This window comes from Photinus pyralis, unplaced genomic scaffold, assembly GCF_008802855.1.
Source record: "Photinus pyralis isolate 1611_PpyrPB1 unplaced genomic scaffold, Ppyr1.3 Ppyr1.4_LG9, whole genome shotgun sequence".
Lineage (NCBI taxonomy): Eukaryota > Metazoa > Arthropoda > Insecta > Coleoptera > Lampyridae > Photinus > Photinus pyralis.
The window spans coordinates 5615848-5626834 of NW_022170878.1; the positions used below are offsets into that span (position 1 = coordinate 5615848).

The 10987-nt window shown below is 41.6% G+C and overlaps 2 protein-coding genes across 3 annotated transcripts; both read right to left on the bottom strand.

Annotated features, from left to right (window-relative positions):
- LOC116181344 (hemocyte protein-glutamine gamma-glutamyltransferase-like) lies at nt 1–6279 on the bottom strand. Of its 2 annotated transcripts, none has more exons than XM_031501675.1 (11): nt 6127–6279; nt 5701–6084; nt 2408–2609; nt 2092–2358; nt 1641–2042; nt 1391–1597; nt 1122–1341; nt 917–1075; nt 639–868; nt 431–591; nt 1–381 (listed from the first exon to the last, which is right to left on the bottom strand). In XM_031501675.1, the coding sequence occupies exons 3-11, from the start codon at nt 2607–2609 to the stop codon at nt 91–93; spliced, it is 2139 nt and encodes a 712-aa protein (XP_031357535.1). In that variant the 5' UTR covers nt 5701–6084; nt 6127–6279; the 3' UTR covers nt 1–90. The 2 variants fall into 2 exon arrangements, with proteins under 2 accessions (XP_031357535.1, XP_031357534.1); XM_031501674.1 differs by having other exon boundaries at nt 5701–5847; nt 5900–6279.
- A 1383-nt stretch (nt 6280–7662) lies between these two features.
- Nucleotides 7663–10987, bottom strand: LOC116181264 (zinc finger protein 729-like). The gene has a single exon (XM_031501571.1). It carries the CDS (start codon nt 10919–10921, stop codon nt 8648–8650), a length of 2274 nt encoding a protein of 757 aa, XP_031357431.1. The 5' UTR covers nt 10922–10987; the 3' UTR covers nt 7663–8647.

Here is a 10987-nt window from a genome sequence, read left to right on the forward strand (position 1 = left end):
TGCAGCATGCCTATTGTATTTATTAAAAGTGAGATTTTAAATACACATTTGAAAAGCAATAAATAAAGTACGGCGTTAACACAAACAAGCTTAATCTTCGTCATCGTACACGTCGACCTTTACGCTACCGGTGATGTCCATTAGTTCTCTCGCCGCGAAGGTGGCGACGATCGTCTGCTCGCCGGCCACTTGCGGTACCATCTGCGTCTCGACCTCGACGAGACCGCCGGGTCCGACGTCTCTGTGGCCGATCCCCTGGTTCCTCACCAGCGACGGCCCGGCCAGTTGGAATTTGCAATTGGTCAGCCGCTTCTTTAGCGGATTGACGAAGGACAGCTTCACGAGGACCGGCTTCTTAATCGGGATCGTTTTCGATGGCATCTGGGGAAAGGCGAACGTAACGGTTACTGGCAGAGGGCGTGGTAAGTACCTGAATTTGAATTGTAGGCTTGACCACCTGGAAGTCGTCCTCGTCGGCCCACGTTTCTTTGGTCTCGTCCACTGTAGCTATGGCGTAGATTTTCATGATGCAGTACTCCACCAGCTTGTTCAGGTAATCGTCCGCTCGTATTTCCAGTCGCATGGTTTCGGCTGAGAAACAGAGTGAAATGCAAATTTGATTGGCCGTTGAGACTTACTCGATCTTGGTGGCACGCTAAAGCTTCCCTCCGCCTTTTTGATCAGCTTTGCCTTAACCCCAGTGTAAAAGACACTGGACGAGGATAAAACCGCTCGAATGTGCCGAACTTCGTCGCTTTTGTTGTTGATGTTGACCACAATCTCGTAGTCCTCCCCGATTTTTATTTTATCCAAATCGACCAGGTCGAAGTCGACATCCGCCTTGATGTTCTCCGGCACGCTGAAGAAGCTGCAATCGGGAAAGGTGAGCAGATCAATTTTCATTCGCCAGACTCACCTTTGCGCGGATTTCAGTCCTCGGACCGCGTTCATCAGGGAGACGCGCTCGAATTCGGTACCCTCCTTCGCCTTGTACTCCAAGGTGATGTCCTCGCGATCCTTGTCGCCGTTGGGGTCGAACAAAAACGGCTTCTTGGTCAGAATCATTCGTCCGATACTGGAAGTCGAGCAATTCAGTCGTCGCTTGTAACGGGGGAACTTACTGGTATTTGTTGCAGTAGATTCTTGCGTAACCCATCGGGGCGTTGGGGTCCTCCTTCCAGCGCATCAAATCTGCGTTCACTGACGCGACCATGAAGGCGACGTCGTAGTTGAACCCCACCTTCCCCTGCTTGATCGCCTCGAGAGAAGTCGGACCGCACTGGTAGACGCCATCTGACGTCTCCTGGGGCGTCGCGTCTATGGCCTGCCAGCCTCCGTACCCTACACAAGAAGAGTTCAATGGCGTTTTTTGGAGTTTACGAAACCTAACCCGTTGGCAAATCGGGTCTCGCCATGTAGACGTCATTCCACACGTGGTAATTCCAGATGGAGTCCTCGCCGGTGGGGTTCGTCGGATCGAAGTCCAATTCCTCGTCGTTCGTGTCGTAGTACTTGTCGATGGAGAGGCTCGCGTTCGTGTCGTGAGCCGACACCAAATTGGAGACGACTCTGGACGGAATCCCAAGCGCTCTGCAAACTAATAGAGAAGTTAACGCGTCGGCCGCCAACGCCCGATTTACTCGTGGTGGTCACCCCGGAAAACACCCAGCACTGTCCGTAGCACACGGACTCCTCGTTCTGCAGGTACTCCTCCAGAATGGGAACGGAGCCCGTCCAGCTCGCCGGCGCTGTACCGTCGCCGTAATCGCCGTCCCACCTCCCCACCAAAATGCCATCGTCATCGTTACTGTTCACCATCTTCGAGATTAATCGCGTGGATTTGATGGGATCGCCGCGGCTCGTGTCGGAGAAGCCAGACTTGGAAAACATAAGCATGGCGGCCGGAAGTACGCTCTTGTCAAACTGGCCGAAGACCCACTCGCGTCCACGACTTGACCCGTACGGGCCCACCCATATCTTTCCGACGTCCGCCAAAATGTACTCGTCCAAAAATCGCTCTTCGGGCATGAAGACCAAATCCTCTACGGGTACGGCGGCGGTTAAGCGCGGGAGTTGTAGGGGACGACTTACCGCAACACCAAGGGTTGTAGAGGATGTAGACGTCTTTGTCGTAATTGAAGACGCGACGGTCGGTCGTCGAGAACGCGCCGGTCTCGACCTGCAGCTTCCAGTTGCCGACGGGACAGTGGACCGCGGCCATCACCTCGATCGTCACGCTGTCGGGACCTTCGGATTTGATTCCGGCGTACCACTCCTTCCTGTCCTGCGCCGGCTCTCTCGTTCGCGGCTCCACGCGAATGATCGCCTTCGTCCCCTTGATCGAGTGAGCTCGCGGACCTAAAGGAAGTGGACGATTCAGCGACTAACTGGGATTGAGGGAACGTACCGAAGTTGAAAACTAGACGAATGACGTCGCGGCTTCGATCGTAACCTCGATTGCGGAAGCGGAGAACCATCGAGAACTTAAAGCCGCGCCGCAGGACCGGCGTCGGATCGTCCTGGTGGACCAGCTCGTATTTGTCCGTTTTGTGCGGTACGGCGTTCTCCAACGGGTAGAGGTTTACCATGCCGGTGTCGAGGAGCGCCATCTGGTGATTAAAGAACGAACTGAACAAATTTCGTCAAATAATTATACGTGGTTAGTGCACTGCATTTGGGAAAAGTCAACTAACTTCTTTGTGGACACGCTGTAGAAAATACATCAGTACAATTACAAATATCTTCGAAGATGCTACTTAATATCATATGTTTTTGTCAAAACAAACGCGACTTCCTTAGGATTTTCCGGAAAATGTCCCAAAAATGTTCTTAAATGGGAAAATTGGCGTTTATTGACTCTATGAGCAGTTATTGAACATCCTGTACAATGAAATTATCATTTTCCCCCGAAATGCTAACTAATATCATCCGTTTTTCTCAAAATCAAGCGACTTATTCTTTTTGATTGTGCAGAAAACGCCTCAAAATCTCTCAAAAATCGGAAAATGGGTGTTTATGAACGCCCTGTAGAAGTGACATCTGTGTAGTTACTATTTTTTAAAAACGCTATCTAAAGTGATCTATTTTTGTCAAAATTAATGCCGACTACCTTTGGTTTTTTCCGGAAATTAATCCAAAAGTCCTTAAAAATGAACAAAATAGGAACTTATTGACCCCATGCACACCCTGTAGAAGTGACATCCGTGTAATTACTAATTTTCGCTAAGAAAATCATATATTTCATCAAAGTCCAACGAGACTTCGTATGCATTTTCTCGAAAATCTTCCATAAACTGATAAAAACCGGAAAATGGGCGTTTATTGACTTTATGAACACCCTGTAAAAAACAGACCAATGCGATTACTAATTTCCTCAAAGATGCCAATCAATTTTTTTTGTTCAAACCAAACTCGACTTTCTTTGTATTGTACGGAAAAACGCTATTAAAATAGGAAAGTGGGAGTTTGTTGACTTTGTGAACACCCTGTAGTAGTGACACTGTGATTATTAATTTCCTGAAAGATGCCAATCAATATTTCGTCAAAATCAAACGCGACTTCTTTTGGATTGTCGGGTAAATGTCCCAAAAACTATTAAAATCGGAAAATGGGGGTTTGTTCACTTTATGAATACCCTGTAGAAGCGACACCAATACGATTACTAATTTCCTGGAGGATGCCAATCAATATCATTCCTTTTCGGTCAAAATCAAACGCGACTTGCTTTGGATTGTCCGGAAAATGACCCAAAAACGATTAAAATCGGTTCATTGACTTCATGTACACTCTGTAGAAGTGAGATTAGCGCAATTATTCCAAAATGCTAATTAATACCCTACGTTTTCGTGAAAATTAAAATGCGATTTCTTTTGGACACTACGGAAAATGCCACAAAATCATTGAAAATCGGAAAAAAGGAGTTCATTGATTTTATGAACACTCTGTAAGTACAATTACTAATATCTTAGAAATACTTAATATCATATGTTTTTGTCAAAATCAAACGCGACTTGAGCTTTTCCGGAAAATAATGGGAAATTGGACGATTTTGACACTATGAACAGTTATTGAACATCCTGTACGAGCGACACTAATGAAATTACTAATTTTCCCAAAAACGCTAACTAATATCATCCGTTTTTGTCAAAATCAAGCGTCGCGCTTACTTACTTTTGGATTGTGCGGAAAACGACTCAAAAACTTTCAAAAATTGAAAAATGGGTGTTTATTATTACTTTATGAACACCCTGTAGAAATGACATCCGCGTAATTACTACATTTTCAAAAACCCTAGCTAAAATCACTAATTTTTGGTCCAAATCAAAGGCGCTTTCTAATGGATTTTCCGGAAAATCGAAAAATTGGTTTTTACTTTATGCACACCCTGTAGAAATCCGTGTAGTTATTAATTTTGTCAAAAACGGTAGTTACAATCGTCTATTTTTTTGTTAAAATTAAACGCGGTTTCCTATGTTTTTTTCCGCACTTTTCCTCAAAATCCCTTAAAAATGGAAAAAAACGGGAACTTATTGACCATATGAACACCCTGTATAAGTGACATCCGTATAATTACTAATTTTCGTAAAAACTATAGAAATCATATGTTTTTGTCAGAATCAAACGCATCTTTCCCAAAAAATCAGAAAATGGGAGTTTGTTGACCCTATGAACACCCTGTATTTTTTTAATTTATCCGTTTTTGACATATTTGAAAAATGAAGATTGCAGACCAACCATAATTGCCATGTCTAGAGGATTTTTTCGAAAGAAAAAAATTTCCCTTGTGTGTTTTGTCCGTCTGTCTGTTTGTCCGTATGTTTCTCGTCTAACCCGACAATTAAAAGAAACAAGGAAGTCAAACCTTCGCCAATCGATTTCTGCGGGTTCAAAAATAGCTAATTTAGGTATAAGACACTGTAAAGGGTGTCCCATATATATAATGTGCTCTTTTTGGGTAAAGCTTAAAATGGTAACATCAAAATTAGAAAATATTCGCTCACTTAATAGATACGAGGAAAAACCATAAAAATTGTCAATTTCAGAATGACCCTATATTTTTTTAGTTAAAAGAGATACAGAAAAACGTATATTACAAAAGTTTCTTTATAATGTTCTTCCGTTATCAAAAAAAAGCATACGGGGTCAGGTAAAAAAGTTAGCGGACCTATCCTCATTTTTAAATGGAACAGTCTGTATATTTTAATCTGAAAACATATCATATTAAATTCTCTTTTCAAAAATATAACATTAAAAAATTCAAAAAAATTTCATGTTGTTTAATCGAGATTGATCTTTTGAATCTTTTTTTAATATCGTCGGTATATGCTATCTTTTTTAATTAAAATATACAGGGTGTTCTATTAAAAAAAATAAGCTTAGGGTCGATATTGATAGCCGGTTTTCGTCATGAGACACCCTGTATATAACATTTCGGGTTTACTTTGACTAAAATAACAACAATAAAAGGAAATTTTTACTTCATAAGCCTCGCTAGTTCTGACATTGATTTCCAGAGACTGTGACGATAAAAGGGAGAGAATAGATAGCGCACAAAACCGTCAAACCACAAAGGATGTTAGCACACTTCCTACAAAAGCCTTTAAAGCGTATAAAAAACGACTTAAGCACCCAAAAACTGTCGTGGGCAATTCCAAAAATTCACAAAAAAGCGCCCCCCAAAAGCATACTATCAACTCCTACCTTTTTAGAATCGGTGAAAATGGCGACGATGTGGTTCTTCGGGAATGGTCGAAAAACAACTAAGCGACAAAGAGGGTATTCCCTATTATTTATTCGGTGACCGATTCACATTTATCAAGTATACAGAGACCGCAAAATCCTCGCAAACTTTAATTACAAATCATTACTCAGGCAATTACTTTAACTATCGCGTACCTACCTACAGGTTCACGTTTCCTTATTTGATAAGACCGCAATTGATTTTAATGTTGTTTTCCAAACGCTTCCGTGAGAGAATCCCAACTTGAGACGTTTTGGCCAAATCTTACGAGCAGTCCTAATTTTCAAAAAGTTGGTATTGATGACTCCTAACGCAGTCATGGTGGAGAGTTTCCGGCATCAGTTCTAGAGCATACATTTTTTAAAATATGAGAAGCTGGTGGTTACCTTCTTCGTCTAGAGGTCATCTTGCAATTCTCATTTCAGCAACTTGCTCCATCCACCTGGTCAGTGATACCATCTCCATTTACGGTCGTTTCAGAAGAGTCACTTCGAAAGACGTCGCCATTCTTAGTGCAGGTGTTCTTCACGATTCAGCTTCGCGAGCCCAAATCGAAGCCGGACATCGAAAAACAAGCTACTTAAATTTACCTCCAATCTTATCACCTTCACTGCGGTCTTCGAAACCAAGGGCAAGAATAAGATCGGGCGATTAACTACCCGCAATAACATTTATTTCATTTCCTCTCGAATCAATTAGGCAGGTAAAACCACACCGAAAGTTAGAACGAAAACAAACATTACGAGTATAGAAACCTCCTTCTCCAAACTGGATCTAAAAGTGTCTATACGGTACCAAGATGTTCTTTAAGAGGAGCATAGAAGGGTCACTTAGCCAATTTTTTAATTGGGGACCTGAACACAAAATTTCCTGTGCGTACACTCAGTAATTTCAAATTAAATTCGAAATTACCGACTTAAATTAGGAAATTCCGGCTTTAATTCCTAAATACGAGTCCGTAGAAGAGCCACTTAACCATTTTTTTTTAAATTGGCGACCTGAACACATTAATTCCTGTACGTACACTTAGTAATTTCAAATTAAATTCGAAATTACCGACTTAAATTAGGAAATTCCGGCTTTAATTCCTAAATACAAGTCCGTAGAAGAGCCACTTAACCATTTTTTTAATTTGGCGACCTGAACACATTAATTTCTGTACGTACACTCAGTAATTCCAAATTAAATTCGAAATTACCGACTTAAATTAGGAAATTCCGGCTTTAATTACTAGATACGAGTGCGTAGACGAGCCAAACCATTTTTTTTTAAATTGGCGACCTGAACACAAAATTTCCTGTATGTACACTCAGTAATTCCAATTTAAATTCGAAATTAGCGACTTAAATTAGGAAATTCCGGCTTTAATTCCGAAATGCGGGTGCTCACTTGCGCCGAAATAACGCGCACCTGCATCGTCTAACAGCGAGAAGAACACGTACGTTAATTAAATTTGGTTTGATGAAAAGTCCTTATCGCAAACGACACATTTTAACACGCAATTTCACGTTTTACCATTAAATCCACAAATCTAAATAAACAATTTACAAAAGCGACTAAATTTAAACAAGAAAATATTACGCAATTTCTAAAAGGAGAAAATAGACACTGGGATAACAAATTCAAATACAATAAACCAACTTATTTGTGTTTATTCATAAAAATCCCACAAATTTACACTTAACAAATTGAAATTCTCATATGTATGGTGTCCCGTCATTAATTTTGGTGTTTAGACCTAAAGAACGTCTGCATGACGCTATGTACCCTCCAAAATTCTAACTTGAATTTGAAATTTCCTTCCGACTTTATGTTGCAAGGACGAGAGGGCATAATTTTAGAAATTCCCACTTTCCATTTCTTGGAAATTTCGACTTCATTACGAATTTTCCGACTTATGTTGTAAACTTAAAAAGGATCTGAAAGTGTGCCAAAAGCATTTATTTGAAATTCCAACATTCTTAACAATTTAAAATTCCATTTAACCGATATTATTACGCCATCTATGTATTATTTCCTCTGTAAACTCGTTTAGTTTAGATGTCGTTAGTTGAGTATTATAGGTTTCATTTACAATAGTTCTTTATTTACGCCGCTAGAGCTCATGCAGATGTTTCCGTGATTTTCTTTTCTTCTTTGTGTGCGTATTACAATTATTCCCTGAACAGACCAGATTCGATCGTTACTTGTAAAGAAGAAGATACGCGCCATAGTATTTTTACTCATTTTTTTAGTCTACCTGTTCAGGGATTTACGTGGCCATAGTATACTTCTCTGAAGATTGTTTCTTGTGATTTTTCCATGCTTCATAGAATTCGCTTTGCGGTTGTATTTACAAGTTCTAAGGCCGTTTACGGAATGTACCATTTGCGTATTACGTTTGACTTTGAATAATGATCTATTGCTGGATTATTCTGTTCTTCATTTATGTCCTGATTATTGCCATCTACATCGATATCCCTTGTCGGTTTTTTCCAGAATTGCACAAGGAAGTTCCATTGGAAAATTCCACCGCCATCTTATGTGAGACATACATTATCTGGTAACCTACTACACTTGAATTTTGGCCCTGTCTAACTGCAAGTATTAAAGAAACCTTTTGGAGAGATTGGTCTTGTGAATTTGACTTTGGACGATTCGTTGTCGATTTGCTTTTGGTTTTGTTAACCTAAATTGAATTATTGATTCTTTGAGTGCCAGACATTGCTATAGCAATATTTGAGGCGCAGTGGCGCGCTATTCACTACCCCTCTCGTTTGTTATCTGTTACAGATAAGGCAGAAAAGCGCCCTTCTGAGCTCAAAAGGCCGTCACGACCTCTGTAATTCGAAAGTAATATTTTTGTTTTTGACGACTCGCCATTTATTACCTTAAAATTATTTATAATTAAAATCATTCAATGTCACATTATCTGTGCTTCACAAGATGACCTTTTAAGTGCGCCTTCGAATTCGTACCGAAATCGCAATAGTCACATTTGAAATCTTTGAGAGCTCGATGCGTTAACAGATGAATGTTGTAGTATCTCTCATTGCTCGTCGCGTAATCGCAAGCGTCGCACTTGAGATCGGCGGGTTTGTGCTTGAAAAGGTGCAGTCTTAAAAGCGCCTTATTGTTCGTACCGTACTCGCACTCGTCACATTTAAAGTCCTTGGTCACCTTATGCGTAAGTAAGTGTCGCTTGAAGATGTGCTTGTTGTTCGTCGCGTAATCGCAAGCGTCACATTTAAATTCGCTGCCCACCTTGTGCGTGAGTAGGTGCTGTTTGATGTTCGACGGTCGATTGGTGGCGTAATCGCAGTGGGTACACTTGAGATGTTTTGGAGCTCCGTGAATCAAAGTGTGATGCTTTAAATTGTACTTGTGAACGGTTGTGTAATCGCACCGGTCGCATTTAAAATCCTTGGTCTTCGACACGTTGTGAGTTTGCAAGTGTCGTTTAAAATGGTACTTGTCGTTTGACGCGTAATCGCACTTGTCACATTTGAAATCGGCGGGGGTCTTGTGGATTAGGATGTGCCGGTCCAAAGATGCTCGGATGCACGTTGCGTAGTCGCACTGTGCACATTTAAAATCTTTTACCGATTTGTGGACTAGGAGATGTCGATTGAAAACCGCCTTGTTACTCGTCGCGTAGCTACACAGGTCACATTTGAAATCCTTAATGAGCTTGTGGGTTAAGGAATGTTGTCTGAAATGAGATCTGTCATTAGTACCAAAATTGCACTGGTCACATTTGAAGTTTTTGATCGCAGCGTGTACCAGCACATGCTGTTTGAAACGCAAGTGATCGTTTGAGGCGTAATCGCACTTGTCACATTTAAACTCCTTGGAAGTTTTGTGTTTCAAAAGATGCCTGTTGAAGTGCGACTTGTCGTTTGTTCCGAAATCGCACAGGTCACACGTGAAATCTTTAGAAACTTTGTGTATTAGAATATGTCGTTTAAAATGCGAGTGAATACTTGTGCCGTAATCGCACTGGTCACAATTAAAGTTTTTGGCCAAAGTATGTTTTAACATATGCTGTCGAAGGTACTTTTTGTTGTTTGTCGCGTAATGACACTTGTCGCACTGGAAAGTCCCACCGGCTCGATGTATCAAGACGTGCGTTTTAAGATGATTCTTATTGTGAGTAGCGTGTCCGCATTCGGCACAAATGAAGTCCTTAATCTGTTTGTGCATCACGCAATGTTGTTGTAACAATTGCTTGCAGTGAGTAGAATAATCACACCTCTCGCACTTGAAGTCTTTCAAAGCTTTGTGCGTTAGAAGATGTTTCGCTAGGTAAGAGCGATCGTTGGCTGCATAATCGCACTTGTCACATTTAAAATCGAGATCGTTCCTGTGCATCGAAAGATGCCGTCTGAACTGGCTTTTATTGTTGGTCGCGTGATCGCACTGGTCACATTGAAAATCTTTAGTCGTTCTGTGTACCACGAGGTGTTGCTGTAAGAGTATCTTTTTGTTTGTCGCGTAATCGCACCGGTCACATTTAAACTCTTTAAATGCCGTATGGTTTAGAACGTGTTTTTTCAAATGCAACATGTTATTTGTGATGTAATGACATGCACCGCATTTGAATTGCTTGGAATCGTCGTGTTTTACGGCGTGCCGTTTCAGGTGGTGCTTGTAGCTCGATGAAAAATCGCACTGGTCGCATTCGAAGCGTTTCGAAATCGCGTGCCTCAACAGGTGCTTGTCCAAATCCGACTTGTCGTTCGTACCAAAATTACACTTGCCGCAATTAAACTCTCGAACCGTGTGCCTCCAGAGGTGACGTTTCAAAACCGCCTCGCTGCACGTGGTGTAATCGCACCTTTCACAATTGAAACTTTTCGGTACCGCGTGCGTTTGCAGGTGTCGCTTTAAACTTTGTTTGTATTTCGTCGTGAAATCGCACCGGTCGCATTTCATACTGGCGGCGGAGTGCTTTAACAAGCAATGTCGTCTCATGTTGTGTTTACTGTCGGTCGAATAAGAGCAACGAAAGCAATTAAACTGACCCTCTTGATCTCTGCGTGCGTGGTTGTGTTCCGAATCGAAGTCGGAACCATCATCACTGATCACAGTTGGCTCCTCCTTGACCGATGCCAGGATCTCGTTGTTTATGAAAACATCTTCTTGGAGGGTTACTTCGATTTCGTCTTCTTGTTTCACTTCGGTTTTAATGGTTGGAGACATCTTCAATACAGTCCTAGGTCTTCAACAACTATAAGCTGAAAACAGTGAAGAAATGAGGGGTATGGG